This window comes from Homarus americanus, unplaced genomic scaffold (genome assembly GCF_018991925.1).
Source record: "Homarus americanus isolate GMGI-L3 unplaced genomic scaffold, GMGI_Hamer_2.0 scaffold60559, whole genome shotgun sequence".
Taxonomy (NCBI): Eukaryota; Metazoa; Arthropoda; class Malacostraca; order Decapoda; family Nephropidae; genus Homarus; species Homarus americanus.
In genome coordinates, this window is record NW_024752976.1 from 607,609 (window position 1) to 624,624 (window position 17,016).

The 17,016-nt window shown below is 38.6% G+C and overlaps 1 protein-coding gene across 7 annotated transcripts in view; it reads left to right on the top strand.

Annotated features, from left to right (window-relative positions):
- Positions 1–16,471, top strand: part of LOC121855229 (low density lipoprotein receptor adapter protein 1-B-like) — a 32,499-nt gene extending 16,028 nt beyond the window's left edge. Inside the window, exons 3-9 of one of the 7 annotated variants that reach the window (XM_042350102.1) lie at positions 3,921–4,032; positions 4,652–4,777; positions 6,417–6,534; positions 8,515–8,636; positions 9,352–9,373; positions 13,820–13,863; positions 14,144–14,283. In XM_042350102.1, the coding sequence (XP_042206036.1) occupies positions 3,921–4,032; positions 4,652–4,777; positions 6,417–6,534; positions 8,515–8,636; positions 9,352–9,373; positions 13,820–13,833 (514 nt within the window). In that variant the 3' untranslated portion in view covers positions 13,834–13,863; positions 14,144–14,283. Of the gene's footprint in view, positions 1–3,920; positions 4,033–4,651; positions 4,778–6,416; positions 6,535–8,514; positions 8,637–9,345; positions 9,374–13,816; positions 13,864–14,143 lie in introns of those variants that run through there. The other 6 variants (XM_042350099.1, XM_042350100.1, XM_042350103.1 and 3 more) reach the window with 6 other exon arrangements.
- Positions 16,472–17,016: the final 545 nt, after the last annotated feature.

A 17,016-nucleotide genomic window follows, 5' to 3' on the forward strand; every position in this document is an offset into this window, starting at 1 on the left:
TCCCCTTTGTTTAGCCCTGCCTTCCACTTATACACCTCTATCAGGTCGCCCCTCGCTCTACGTCTCAAGGGAGTGGAAATTAAGATGCTTTAACCTGTCTCTATACTCAAGGTTCCTAATGCCCGGGATTAGTCTTGTCATTCTCCTCTGAATTCTTTCCAAGGATTCTATATCCATTCTGTAATACGGTGACCAGAACTGAACTGCGTAATCCAGGTGTGGTCTCACAAGCCCAAGATACAGTTTTAGGATGACCTCGCTAGTCTTGTAACTAACACTCCTTTGTATGAACCTAAGTACTTTATTAGCCTTGTTACGAGCAAAAACACATTGTTTACTTGGCTTCAGGTTCCTACTTATCATTACTCCTAAATCTCTCTCGCAGTCGGATTTCTCTATGGCATCGTTGTTCATCTGGTATCTGGTTTCCCTGTTTACATCTCCTATACTGAGTACTTTACATTTGTCGACGTTGAATTTCATCTGCCATTTTTCAGACCATTCGAAAAATTTGTTTAGATCTTCCTGTAGTTTTGCGAGTCCTCGTCAGATTTGATAACACGTCCTATTTTAGTGTCATCAGCAAATTTACTTATGTTGCTGTCTATGCCGATATCTATGTCGTTTATGTATATAATAAACAATAATGGTCCAAGTACTGAGCCTTGGGGAACTCCACTTGTGACGTTGCTCCAATGGGACTTAGTGCCGTTAATGCTCACTCGCTGTTTCCTGTCCTGTAACCACGCCCTAATCCATTTAAGGATGTCACCTTTGATGCCATGAGCTTCTACCTTTCTAATTAGTCTTTCGTGGGGGACTCTGTCGAAGGCTTTACTAAAGTCGAGATATACCACATCATAATTGTGCCCCTCGTCCACCGATTCGAAAACTGATGAAAAGAATGTTAATAGATTAGTTAGGCAAGAACGTCCGCTTGTGAAGCCATGCTGGGAATCATTGATCAATCGGTGCTTCTCCAGGTGATTTCGAATAGAGTTTGAAATGATTGCTTCCAGTAATTTGCCTACTATTGATGTTAGACTGATTGGGCGGTAGTTAGAGGATAGTGATCTATCCCCCTTCTTGAAAATCGGTATTACATTCGCTATCCTCCAGGATTCTGGTACTACACCTGTTTTTAAGGACATGTAAAACAACTTTGCTAAGGGCATACTAAGCTCTTCCTTACATTCCTTTAATACTCTGGCAAATATCTCATCGGGACCAGGTGACTTATTAGGCTTTAATTTGTCTATTTGCTTACTAACATCGTTACTAGTCACTACTATCTCACTTTGTTTTCTTCACTATCTCTGAATAGAGTCGGTGCCTCGGGTATCATGTTTAAATTTTCGGTGGTGAAAACTGTTGAAAAATATTTATTCAAATTATTGCTCATTGCTCCATCGTTATCAGTGAGCTCGCCGGAGTCTGACCGTATTGGTCCAATCTTTTCTCGTGACCTTTCCCCTAGTGAGGTCAGAACAGTAGTACGGTAGTGGATATTTTAATGAGCCTCTCCAATATTGTATATTTTTTTAATAATTTTTTGAAACCCAATGACTTGATTAATGATAACGTCTCTGGATGTTTAGTCCTGTAGTGGATTTCTCCCCTACAAACGCTGTTTGTCGCTGCGTAGCCGACCCCACGAATTCCCCAGTGTATGCCTCGTAGTCTGGGTCAACCAGCGCCGCCATACGCCACGGAGCGGGGGTCAACTACTAAGCCACGCCAACCCCTGCCATTTAAGACCTGACCTCGTGGTGATCGCTCAGTCACACTCTCCAACCCTCTCTCACCATGAACGGTTACGAGTTTGATAACGTGGCGCGGATACGTCCGGATACGCCGACCTGCCCCAAGAAATTAAACCTCCTAGTTCTCCAGAAGTTCTTTGAAACTAATGGGATCGTGGGGGTCACCAAGGTGGAACGACTGAAGCTCCATGGTGACATCAAGATCACCTTCGCGGAGAAGGGTATGCCCGTACAGCTCGCGGAGATTCCAGACATCAACGGCATTCCATTTAAAATGATTGCCTACAAGTGGGACAACCTGAAGCTGGGTGTAATCTCCCACGCCGAAATTGCCCACATGGACCAAGCAGAGCTGAGTGAGCTCCTCAAGGGGCAACTCCAAGTTGTGAAGAAGCTGTCCGACACTCTGCCCTCATCGGACACCATACAACCTTACCCAAGGAGGCTCAACTGGTGTGGGTAACTGTGCCAGTCAAGCCCTACTGCAGACCGAAACGCTGTTACAAATGCCAGCACTACGGACACACTGTCAACAAGTGTGAGGCGCAGGAAGACACCTGCTCCATGTGCGGCAGCCCCGGACACCGCTACACGGTCTGCCCCAACGCAGTGAAAAAATGCGCTGCCTGTGGCGGCCCACATTCCTCCGCCGATCGGACCTGCCCGAAATGGAAGGAGGAATGTAGGATAGCCAAGGCTCGACTCGACAAGAAACTGAGCTACAAAGAGGCCCTCCTTGCTGTACGCTCCCAAGACAAGAAAAAACCAGCAGAAAAAAAACCAAGAAAAGAAAACTCAAGAAAAGACACCCGCCACACAGAATCAAGAACACCACGAGGCCCGTGGAGCTGAAGCCCACGTGGTCAACCTCACCGTCTCCGACTTCTTCCACACCTATGAGGACATAAAACACGAGGAAGACGAACAACAAGACCCAAACACGAATGAATGGACACTTCAAGAGAGCAAGAAGAGGAGGAGAGTTAGAAGAAAATCTACATCAAGCTAAGAAGAATACCAAGACATTTCCTCCACACAAGAAAACAACACACACAATCTAGCCGACCAAGCACTGAGAATCCATGGCCCAACCCAACACGCACCTGACGCTTGACCTGACGCTAGCCTGACTGTCCTGTCGCCTCCTGGCCGCGTCCGGGTGAGTTGCTGCTGCCTCCAACTTATACTCCCTCACGCAAGCGGTGTTTAGCCACTGCACCTATTCTCTCCTCCTAAAATTCGCTTCAATCCTCCCTTTATTCTTGCCCTGAACCTCCTTCCCCCCTGTCACTAGCATTTCATGTCATGATCGCTCTCTTACTACCTACACCAACCAGCCAGCAACACCTCCTCCGCCTGCCTGGCGGTCCTCGCTCCCGCCAGAGAGCATGGCGACCCACAAGCTGGTCCTCCTCTGAGCATCCTCACCAACCAGCTCTCTTCTAGCTACAGCCGCAGCAAGCTACACCACCTCCTCCGCTGCTGCCTGGCGCCTCTCGCTCCCGCCGGCGAGCATGGCGACCCACAAGCTGTCTTCCTCTGAGCACCCTCACCAACCAGCTCTCTCTTCATCACGCTTGTAACCATGCTGCCTTCCCAGCACCAAGCTGCATTGTACATCCAATACAACATGTATACAGAGAGCACATTGTGAGTTTCCTTTCTCCATCCCATCCTGAGTGTGAACCCAAACAACCCATACCCCACGGTCCTAAACAGGAGTGATTGAATTGTCCATTTTAGGATTTGTGTGATTTGTCCAGTGAAACTGTTATCTACTGTGTGGAATATTGTCCAGTGAAACTATTCCAGGTTGAATTTTTTCTCCATTCCTGGTTAAATATTTTTGGGTAAAATTTTGTCCAATTCTAGTTAAATTTTGTCCAATTTTGGTTAAATTTTGTCTAATCCTGGTTAAATTGTGCCCATCCTTGTTACAATTTATCCATTCACGAATTTTTTTTTTGCCTATTTCAGTTCAATAGTTTATAGAAGATGGGATATTGAGTCAGATGGAACTAGTCGAGAGGAAGTTTGTTGACGGGAATTTAATATAGTATACTATCTTGGCGCCACTCAGGGTGACTGGCCAATTATGAGCTTCCTGTTGCCAATAACTGTATAGTTACCATTAATGAGTCTCTTGGTATCTTACAGGATCTCGTACTGCTCAGCTGACGCGCACTACGATCACGTCTTTGCCTTCATCGCCACCAACGATAATGAAACGTGCGAGTGCCATGCCTTCCTGTGCCCGAAGAGAAAAGCTGTGAGTACTGTACTGTAATGTACCTTGTCGAGTTTGATGAATAAATTATTAAAATGGATAAATTAATTCCTGGTAAATAAATTGATAAACCTGTGTGGGAAGGGGGTTACCCAGCCATGTGACTGCTAAATGTTTTACACTTACAGTAAACCTCTGGAACATAATTAAACCATACTTTCATTTACATACACTTTTGTTGGCAAATGGACATTAATATTTACAGTGGACTTGTGCATAATTCATCATATTAATTAAATTTGTATTGCCACGTTCAAAGTTGACTTTACACTGAATTGGAACCTCAGACACTAAACATCTTGATTACAAACAGTCCATAAACATTGATATACCAACTCTGCCTTACTGAATCATTCCCTTAACCCTTAACCGAATAAATTGTTTGGTGGGAGCCAGAATAAAAAACAATTCTTCGTTAGTACAGTACAGTACAGTACTCCTCAGGGTAACACATGTCATGGCAGATTGTGTGGTAATTAGAAGAACTGGGAGGAGTTGAAGATGTAATATATCAGGAATTATTGTACACTGTTTGATATAATGTACAAGTCAAGCTGTTGTGTTTATTGTGTGTAAGTTATAATAATTGACGTATTTACAGGCACAAGCAGTAACCATCTCAATTGCTCAGGCCTTCAACTTAGCGTACGAGTATTGGAAGATGGCCGTGGAAAACAAACAGAATGGGGAGATTTATGCACACGAGGAATTACCTGCTGAAGTTAAGGTAAAATGGGGTTTATGTCCCTAAATGAAAGAAAACAAGGGATCAATTTTAGAGGTAACAGCATTACAGTACAGTAGATACAAGTTATATTAGAATGTTGAGTGGGATCTTGTAGGATAGATCAACTACAGTATAGTAGCTATTGTATTTGTTAATTACTGGTGACTAGAAGGGTGTCAAGGTCGAGTCCATTCACCTCTCCCCCTGAACCACGAACCCCAAGATTCAGACTCCTGATTCTGAAGCCTCTATGGACAGAATAATACAGTATATCAGTACTGCTTCGGATTCACGAGTCTGAATCTCGGGGTTCGTGGGTCAGGGGGAGAGGTGAACAGACTTTGGTAGTTGACTGGGTTTGATATTACCTATTATTCTGGCAGTAGAGTAATAATGGTTGATTCTTGAAATGGTTGTAAATAAATTTATTGTAGTTTCAAGGAACATTGTAGAGAGATACACTTACTGGTAGCCCCTGGTGTATTGCTAATATGTTGTTTGTGAACTGAATGAAGAAAACCACATAACCGTCATGTATAGCCATTACCGTATACAGTGGCCCCTCGGTTAACGAACTCAATCCGTTCCAGAAGGTCGTTCGTTAACCGAAACGTTCGTTAACCGAAACCATTGTTTCAATGGGTTTTTGGGTAATTGGTTCCAGCTCACCGAAAATTTCCTAAATTCAACAAAAATGGTAGAAAAGTTCACTTACTTTGAGGTGTGTATGTAGAAGGCTCCTGGATGATGATGATGATGATGGGATTTAGAATGGGGGTGGAGGAGAAGGAAGAAGAGAAGGCATTGGGGTGGAAGAGAAGTCACCCCATGGTGCCATTTCACCCATAAAATTTTAGCTCTCTGGTTTAATTCAAGATTATTTTCTTTAAATCAACGCTGCACTGCATTATATATTGTCAATATATAAAATATATTTCAAAATGACCAATAATTTGCTTGGAAACACAGAAAAAAAGCGTTTAGTTGAAGAGAGTCTCAAGCAAGATGTTACCTCCAGTGAAAACAGAGAGACTAACGCCTGTTTGCTGTGTTAAGAGGCTGGATGCCGCCCATTAAACTAGTCACTTTACCTTCAATTTTGTTCAATAATTGTTAAAATGACTAAAAAATTGAATATTAAACTTTTAAAATTATTGAATAGTATAAACTTCTTGATATTTACAAAAATAGTAAGGAATTTAAGCCCTAGAACCGATTAATGTATTGGCGGACTGATACTAAAGCTGGTTGCCCAGTCAGTGCAAGCGAAAATATGTTGAGGTCGGTTCGTAAGAAGTTCGTTAAGCGAATTTTTTTTCGTTAACCGAATTGAAGATCCTTATGGAAGGCAGTTCGTTAATCGAAATTACGTTAATCGAGGTGTTCGTTAAACGAGGGGTCACTGTAACTGTATAAGACCGCCGTGTGGGTTATGCAAGTGGAAATTGGTTCATAGATAATTATAACCTGTATTAGTAAAACTCTGGAGCTACCAAATAAGAAGTTGTCATTTGAAATATTGTACTGTGTGTTAGTCCTCAGTCATGTTTTAAGTTGTTAGAGAAGTGATATCATATAAAGATTAAGAACATTATGCAGAGGTGATAATTTTGTATCATAAACTGATATGATCCAACAGGTGAGCTCGGCAGTGGTCCACAGCAGTAGTAGAAATGCCCACTCGCAGCCAAACAGCCAAACTTCGTCTCCAATTCCCATTCGTTCAGATTTTGGATCATCCGACATGAGCACTTCAGGTATGGTAATGTGATCACTGTCTGTAAGAGTCAATACCTCATTGTTCTGGTCTCCTTGAGCTTAAAGTCTTCATCACTCCTCCTGAGGCTTGATGGAACTCCCTCACTTCTACAACTGTTTTTTTTAGCTTTTTGTTTGGTATCTTGATTTTTCAATGCAAGATTTAGAACCCTTTGTACTCTTTGATCTCAAATTGTCACCCATCCCTTTGGTGGGAAATATGGAAATAGTACTTGCGTGAGATGTTTGTGCATGCATTGTCTGCCAGTTAAATTTAGCAGCACAACATAACTCTAGAAGTGAATTTCATTTTAAGTTAAGTTGTTGCTGTAACAAAACAAGATCTCAGGAGCTCAGAGTACGTGTTCTGGGTATCAAGTTCTATCTACAGGAGCGAACACAAACACCTGTAGAGTTTCGTAGGTTCTATTTACTGGATAAACAGATATGTACACAAGGGAGGTAGCGATCCTTACTCTGTCTGGGGGTCAACTAGTCTCTAGGCGACATGTGGTGAGTGATACATTAACAGCTTCCATATGTCGCCAGGCACATTAATTAAGCATGTGGGACATGGTAAATACATTGCCACACGCTGCTAGCTAGGTTGAATAAATAGTGTATACAAATGGAGCACATACATAATATACATACAGCATACATAATATACATACATAATATACATACACTCAGTAATCACGATTTTCTCATATTTTGAGGTATTGATCATCATTCATCTGTAGGAGGACATTAGATCCTTCATCACCACCCTCATCTCCACCTCTCTCCTGTATCATCACCGCTCCCTTGTCAATCTATGTATCTCCACCTCTCCTACCTGTATCATCACTGCCCTCGTGTCAATCTATGTATCTCCACCTCTCCTACCTGTATCATCACCGCTCCCTTGTCAATCTATGTATCTCCACCTCTCCTACCTGTATCATCACCGCTCCCTTGTCAATCTATGTATCTCCACCTCTCCTACCTGTATCATCACTGCCCTCGTGTCAATCTATGTATCTCCACCTCTCCTACCTGTATCATCACTGCCCTCGTGTCAATCTATGTATCTCCACCTCTCCTACCTGTATCATCACCGCTCCCTTGTCAATCTATGTATCTCCACCTCTCCTACCTGTATCATCACTGCTCCGTGTCAATCTATGTATCTCCACCTACCTCATCCTGGTATCATCACTGCCCTCGTGTCAATCTATGTATCTCCACCTCTCCTACCTGTATCATCACCGCTCCTTGTCCAATCTATGTATCTCCACCCTCCTACCTGTATCATCACCGCTCCCTTGTCAATCTATGTATCTCCACCTCTCCTACCTGTATCATCACTGCCCTCGTGTCAATCTATGTATCTCCACCTCTCCTACCTGTATCATCACCGCTCCCTTGTCAATCTATGTATCTCCACCTCTCCTACCTGTATCATCACTGCCCTCGTGTCAATCTATGTATCTCCACCTCTCCTACCTGTATCATCACTGCCCTCGTGTCAATCTATGTATCTCCACCTCTCCTACCTGTATCATCACCGCTCCCTTGTCAATCTACAGTATATATCTCCACACCTTCTCTCACCTGCTGTTATCACCCCATGCCACTTACTCAGGCTGTTGACCGAGTTACTCAGCTTTGTATGCTGTGAGTTAATGTAAATGAATTTGAATGTGCAAGTTGAGGATTTACTTTTTATGTTGTTTGAGGGAGTTCCTTGTACAAGAAAGTGTGCATGGAGTATTTTGTCTTGGCCATTTCCTGTTGCTTCTCACACTTGCCATGTTCCACTCTCTTTTACCATTGCCAACATTTGTTTTAATAAAGATAATACAGGGTGTCCATACATTTAATTATCTAACCCATTTTAAAACTTAATAACCTCAAAACACAGTATACGTACATCTACAAGTCAACTCGGAATTACTTTGCAATTATCAAGATAATATAATAAATATTGTTTCCAGGTTACCAGTCCAGCACACAAGCTCTGCTGATTGACCTGGATGATTCTTCTGACCATGCTGCCGCTGAGTCATCGAAAGTTAATCAGCTTGAGTGCAAGACTTCTGTTCTCAGTAAACCTTGGGTGGGTGCTTGTCTTGTGCTTATGTTCTAGTGTAGAGTGAGGGAGTGCAGTATTGTATTATAGTCAAGGTAGTATAGTGTATAGTCATGAGACTATACACTATACTACCTGGTACAGGGTTGGGGAAACTAGTGAATGTGAAACACTAGTTGTGCCAGATAGTAGATTTTTGGTATTTTACACATATTCACTGGAGCATCTATAAAGAAAGCTCTCGTGATAGTGCTTTATTCTCAATGACTTGGAGATAGACAGTTGGCTAGTACACAGTAATAACTTGACGAGATGGAAAGACTCTGAGGAAAATACTTTAAAAACTGATTTAGTATAAGGATTCTGCTGCTTACAATACTTCCCTGCAGAGACTTTTGTGGAAGCAACTCGGGACCTACTATTCATCTCTCGAGTTTGTCCTTAAATCAATTTATTCATCCCCTATCATAACCTAAACAGTAATTAACTTTTGTCTCCTAATGATAATTTAGTTTTAGCTGATGAGATTTTATATAAGGTCATAAGGAAAGATTCTATGTAATGGTGACAGGATTGCTTGATGCACATATACCTTAATGATATGCTGTCATTACTTGTTTTTTGTTTTTATCGATTCCTTTCCCAGACACAGTACAGTAGGCATGGGAGTGTAGCATATTGTGCATTTCGTTATGGCAAGGTAATGATACTAATTGGTTATTTCCTTTTGTATAAGGAATAGCGGAGACCATGTACTGTAGAAGGCAAGTAGATTAGAGGTTCCCAGTAGTTTAAACTGCTGCTTTGTTTATATTTTTCACCTTTACTTCCTATTACTCTAACAAACAGTTCATTGTCTTGTGACTTTATCACTGCCCATTTCTTTTGTTGTAATGGGTGACCTTGTCCATCAACATGCCAGGATTACTTTAGATGAAATTTCAATGTCTCTCAATGACATATAAAGAGTCTACAAGGAATTGAACAGGTTGACCTCACTCTTAAAGGTTTTACTGTGTGATGCATAATTATGAGGGTTGCTGCCCCTTTTTCTTCCTCGGTTCACATTATCACAAGTTCACCACTCCGTTTGCTGGGAAGTGCTCAGCTCGGTAGTGGACTCCACGTTGCCTCATCTTGCAGCTCCTATTGTTTTCTCTTAAAAAAAATTCCTTTAAGACTTCTATTGATATTTTTTTTTATTGCCTGTTTCCCCATTTGCTTCACACCTCAGTCTTCCTGTATCTTCACGCCTTTTCTTCTTGTTCTCAGCTTTGTATGGTATTTCATGTATTTGCCTCCTCCTAAAACATCTATTACTGTATTTACTCTCATCTGTATTTGACTGCTTATGTCATCTGCCTCATTCCTGTTTACTACAAGATGGATCCACCAACCTGCGGATTTATGATTACTGTACACTATGTACAGGGTGTATTTGTTTTTGTTGGATTATCAGCACGTGAGGATGTGTAGGTAACTGGTATACACACTGACTTTCAGATTTTCATGGCAGTGTGTGTGTACAATTACAGATTTGTGACATTACTTTATATATATATATATATATATATATATATATATATATATATATATATATATATATATATATATATATATATATATATATATATATATATATATATATATATATATATATATATATATATATATATATATATGTATATATATATATATATATACCGTATATCACGGCCTATAAGACGAAATTTGAACATTAAAAAAATCTGCCCAAAGTTAGGGGGTCGTCTAAACCACCAAGTTTAAAATTCTTACCTCTTAAATATTGTGGTTTAGTGTGTCAAAAGTGGTGATGAAAACATCGTAAGCCACTCACAAGGTCTTACCACTAATTATTTTATACTGAAACTTACGTTTGGCAAGCTGGATTCAAATTAAGATTACCGGTATATTAAAATAATAAAAATGTATTATAAACCTGTCTAACATACCGTAAAAGAGATTTATACCCCTATAATAAACACAGCTATCATCACACACCCCTCCCCATTTGCCAGTGAGGAGCCGTGGAGGTGGTCAGTAATGCATACCGGTATCGGTATATTTACTCATAATAATATTTATCTCCTATAAATAATTGATTTAAATTTTATTTTTTTCCAAAGAATATTCAGTAAATGAGTGCATTAATTCTTGAAACTATCGACGGTTAATTACAGACGCTCAAGTGACGTCACTAGTGTTTACACTACACCAGCTGGTAATATTTGATGCCATTACTTGAAGTGAATTGGCCTTATTTTAAGTAACTAACTATAAATAAATACAAAAATTAAAAAAAAAGATCAAAACTGAGAAATAATATACTGTATGTATGTTGTGTTGTCAAAGTAAGAGGAACAATTGTGTAAGTACGTAATATTTTTTCACTCAAATCCTAATGAAACACTACTGGAGAACATTCCTTTGTCGCAAAACAGTTTATAAATTAAAGAAAATAATTACAGTGTGTTTAATATATTACAGTATATTATAAATAAATAAATAAAACAAATAATTCGGTAAATCTATTTAAAGTAAATGGAAAATAAGCAAACATGTTATTTACCAAGACCCTTCCGTCTGGCTCAGGGTGAGATGTAGGGGAGATAAAGAAGGCTATTTATAGCCCATCAGAAGTGACCAGTACCCTAATGCACCATAAATAATTCATTGAACATTCATTTTTTGTACATAGTATATTCAGTATATATATATATATATATATATATATATATATATATATATATATATATATATATATATATATATATATATATATATATATATATATATATATATATATATATATATATATATATATATATATATATATATATATATATATATATATTTGTGTAATAAATGTATGTAGTAAGTACATACTGGTAACCTTTTTCACTCAAATCCTAATGAAACACCACAATTAGAATACGGTGGTTGCTGTTGAACCACATGTTGTATAAATAGTCACACCACCGAGACGAGGGAACACTCCCAACACGCTTCAGTGACGTCACTAGTGTTTACACTACACCAGCGGGTATAATTTGATGACATTACTTGAAGTGAATTGGCCTTATTTTAAAAAATCAAGGATGGTTGGTAAAGGACTACTGAGTCAGTGGGTAAGTGTCACATTTGGGGTACTGGTCTTATACAGCAAATAGAGCTCAAAAGCTACTTTTTAAATGGAAATTTGGGGGGGGCGTCTTATGCACCCCGCCGCCTTATAGGCCGTGATATACGGTATATATATATATATATATATATATATATATATATATATATATATATATATACATATATATATATGCTATAATAACGAATCTAATTGGTTCTAGAACCTTGTTCGTTACAGCATTCGTTCGTTATAGCATAGGATTAATCCGTTCCAGGCCCCCAAATACAACCACTTAACACTGAAAAATATAATATAAAATTGTAAAAATTGTAAAAAAGTGCATAAATATGCATCTAAACCCCTGAAATAAAGAATATCATTAATATTTGTAATAAAAAAACAATAAATTAGAAAAAAAAAAATTAAATAATGTTTGTTGTAGGAGTTTCGTTCGTTATAGCATTCTCAATTTTATAGGTAAAACCGTTCGTTATAGGAATATTCGTAGTAGGATCCGTTCGTTATAGCATACTACTGCATATATATATATATATATATATATATATATATATATATATATATATATATATATATATATATATATATATATATATATATATATATATATATATATATATATATATATATATATATATATATATATATATATATATATATATATATATATATATATATATATATATATATATATATATATATATATATATATATATATATACTTCGTTCCAGAAGGTTGCTCGTTAACCGAAACCATTGTTTCAATGGGTTTTTGGGTAATTGGTTCCAGCTCACCGAAAATTGCCTAAAATCAACAAAAAAGGTATTAAAGTACACTTGTGTTTGTGTGTCCGCACGAGAATCTCGGAAACTACATTACCGATCTGTGGTGATGATGGATGGTGTTATATGTAGTGATGATGATGGATGGTGTTGTATGTAGTGATGATGGGTGGCGTTATATGTAGTGATGATGGATGGTGTTACAGTATATGTAGTGATGATGGGTAGTGTTATATGTAGTGATGCCGGGTTGAGCTGATCAGATGGCGGTGAGAATTCTGGTTCCCTTGTGAACTTGACTTCTCTTGGGTCAGGTCTGGACCTCTCCTACTGAAATGGGTGTCTCTTGACTGGGTTGTTGGGTCGAGTGACGGGTGCTGGTTGATTCGCAGTTCCTTGAATTAACAAGGTCATGACGCCGGGTTGAGCCGATCGGGTGGCGATGAGAATTCTGGTTCCCTTGTGAACTTGACCTCTCATGGGTCAGGTCTGGATCTCTCCTGGGACTGTAGGGTGTGTCAAATTATGGACCCCTGATCAAAATTGGCATGACACGGTCTTTAGAAACACATTAATGACTTTAAAACACACTTGCACACACACACACACACACACACACACACCTACCTTTAAAAAATATTATCTTGCCAACTTTGAGCTTTCTGATTTAAAGCCTTTAGTAGAAGTTTCTTTTGAAAAAATTAACATTATATTGGAGTAAGTAGACCATCCCAGACACGGATAGCCAAAAGAAAGAGATTGTGGCGTATACTGTATTGTATGCTTCATCTATGTACTGCAATTAGTTGTTTGTATTGGAATTGCATGTTATTTAACCCTTAAATGGCAGTTATCATCAGTGGAAGTTAACTGTAGGAATGGGGGACTACATCAGTGAATGTTTCATGTTCCTTGCAGTTCCATTTTGAGCATGTTGGGGTGTTAGTAGGGAATCCTTAGCTCCTTTTTAATGGTTAAGAAAACTACAGAGCTGTAGAGGTCATCTAATTCATTGCTTCTTGAGAACATTTGATATTTTACATAAAATAAACTGGATCAAATTTGTGTATTTTATTTAATTTTGGATTTTATCTCAACACTGAAATTGTAAAGTGTGTGTTGACCTCCCCAGCCTGGAGGAACAATATACTGTATAATTACCAACTACAGCAGAAAAGTTTTAGGGGAATACTGTATGTCTAGTGTGTGTTATAGTAGTACTGTTGAGCATAACTAACCCCTCATTTGTGTGACTACTTAGCAGGATGCCTTTGGTGACTTCGATGACATTAGTGATGGCTTCTCAAGGTATGTTCCCATGCCTCGCCTCTTATTTGGCTACATCTGTGTCAAGTTGAAGATGTATATTTGATATAGAATTGGCCATATCTTTTGTAGTTGTACACGAAACTCCTAATCACAACTGAAGGGATCTGGTCCTAAAATATTACATTATTCTTGTATCAACTTACTATGTATCAGATATGAGCGACATGTTGCCTTAGTTTACTCCTTGACAAACAAATAACTGGGACAATTGTTAGCTTTATCCACGACTTTGGTGATGACCCAATGGTCCATTTTTTAGGTTGGCCTTAAGGCGAGAAGACCAGGCTCAACTTCTGCCTGGGACATCCCCACCGGGATGGGTCGATCTCGATCTTGCAGCATTCACGGATCACCCTCCAGCTTCTCCGACCGGGAATGGCTTCTGGCCGTCAGCTAGTTCCCCTCTTCCAAGCTCTACAGCCAGCTCGCCAACAGAGCCCTGGCTACTGGGTCAGTCTCCACCACATGCTTGGGAAGAATTCTCCAGGTCACCTAACACAGCCTTCCTTCACTCATGCCAGTCTCCTCCAACACATTTAGCATTCTTAAGGTCTTTACGGTCTCCTGCCAGTGTGACGAATAACCCATTTGTTCCTTGCGAGTCGGTAAAAGACCCATTTGTTCCAAGTGAGGTGGTGAAACATCCATTTGCTCCTTGTGAGACAATTAAAGACCCATTTGTTCCATGTGAAACAATGAAAGACCCATTCGTTTTATTAGACAGAGGGAATGATGCATTTAACTCGAGCCACAATTCAGAGAGTCCGTGTTGTCGTGTACAGTTTACAAGTGACCCATTTACCTCCAGTCATCCGGAGACCTCAAGTGCTACTGTTAGCCCTTCATCGCGGTCCATCAATGGCTGTGGGTCCGGCCAGCCAGTGTGGAGCAATGATTTCTTTGATAGTCCTAAAGGGAGCAAAGTTATATGTTCTTAAGAAAAATCGATAGAAATATTATAAACATTTGTATGTAATTTGTAAAAAGTAATGTTTTGGATGATTTTGCAACAAATAGACGAAAGGTTGGTGATGTAGTAGTAGTTGTATCTAAACAAGAATCTGGTTATCTGTCTTTTAAGTGCAGTTTTATTGGGAGTTTTCCGTAATACATTGGAAATACTGTACAGCTCTTTTTGTAATTACCGAGACATTGAATAATGCATGTAAAGTTTTAGTACTGTATTGCTGTTAAAAGTTTGAGTGGTGCTCTTAAAGTTTGTTCAGTAGTACAGTTTATCAATTTACGAAGTCAAAGTTTTGGTCATCATTCACATACATGTTACAAACCGTAGAACCTGATACCTTGTCATAAACATTCATTTAGTTGGTATTATTGTATTGTTCATCCTGGACTATGGAGAACAAAGGATTAATATACATTTTTAAATTTAAATTTAAATGCTTTAAAGATAGAACAAGATATATTTAATTTTGGTTGCTCTCGTTGGTACAGTATCATGCTAGGGACTTTCCTTATGATTTTTATCCTTGATACATGTTGAGTGTTGAAAGCAAATTATTATATCCATCAGGAATTGTTGGTCAATGTTGAGTTTTATTTATTTTAAAGTTCATATTGGTGCTGTTCCTCTCCAGTGTCATAACAGGAACATATTGTGGCAATAATTGTGGGAAAGTCATCTGATGTTTTCTTTGCAATTTATCTTCCCTAAATCCTTGTATACCCTGTACTGCACTCTACAATCTTAGAATATCAGTGAGTTTTAACACAGAATAATTGAGTATGCCGAGATGGTGCATGTTGGCGTAGGTTAATGTTTGAGCCTGGATAGGTATTCTGGCATCACAAGTGTTGGATCAAGAAATTTATTGTTCAATGTCAGTTATTGTAAAGGTACATGATGTAGCAGAAAAACATGGGGGTGATGTTATTGAAGTTTATTCATTGACTGTGGGTGGTCATGGAGGAAACATGCCAGTCTATTTCATCTGGTTTGTAATGCATATTTTTATTAAATATTCAACAGTTAAAATCTAGTACAAATGTTAAGGTCGGAATCCTCCACACTCAAAGCTCACAGTGGATGTGGCCTGGCAGTTCCTGGATTCCTTTTATTCTTGAAGTATTAGTTAGGATAGAAGATTTTATTTGGTGAATATTGTAAATATCAGTTAATATAATGATGACAGCAGTAATAACATTAGTATCACCTTGCAAACCCCCACACACAGCCCCACTTGTACATTCATTAACTCAAAACTGTATTGATACACGTGCACACATGTATGAACACTTGCACACAAATGCACAGACATGCTCGCATCTTTATCTTTTACCACTTTTCTCGTTAATATGGTGAAAGCTGCAGTATTAATCTCATTTTGGTGAATGATGTAGCTGTGCTGAATGAATGTATAAAAGATGATGAAGGAACAGTTCTTCACTTGTCCTAATAAGACAGTAGTAGGCAGGTACACAATTTTGTACTTAGCTGTACAGTATGTTACATTCTGGTCATAACAGTAGTCTAGAGTCAACTACAGTATTGTTTCTTCTACAAACTGCACTACAGTAAAATTAAAAAAAAAAAAAAAATTCTGTTAGGGAATAATTTGGAAGAGAGGTGTGTGTGTGTGTGTCGAAGATGACTGACTGAAGGAATGTAGCTCACAAGTTTAGAAATGTAGCTTGGTAAAGGATGTAAGAAGGTATCAGGAAGGTTATTGTTCTTTATTATGTGTGTGTGTGTAATGTTCTACGGGAGAGAGATTAAAGTTTATGCCTTACAGTAATTTCACCGGAGATGGTCTTGTTTACTTTGAAATTTTTAAGAAATATATGCAGGCATGGAAAGAATAGTTTGCAATGTGATGTATGATACACAGTATAGTCATAAGTGTTTATATTTGTCTTGGTGTATTTGGAACAAGACGTTATTTTTTAATGAAATGCTAAAATTTTGGTACTGATCTGTTATTTATTATGCCACGTATTTAGAGTTTGTCGAGTATTTGCCGTTTTGTCACTTGTTGATAAAATATCATATGTATTAGTATTAGTTTGAGAATCCTTTGCTGTGATATATTTGCTCAATGCTGCAAATTCCATAGTATTGAGTACATCCGCCTGTTAGTAGTTTTGTTCTATATTATCACGAATCATTATATT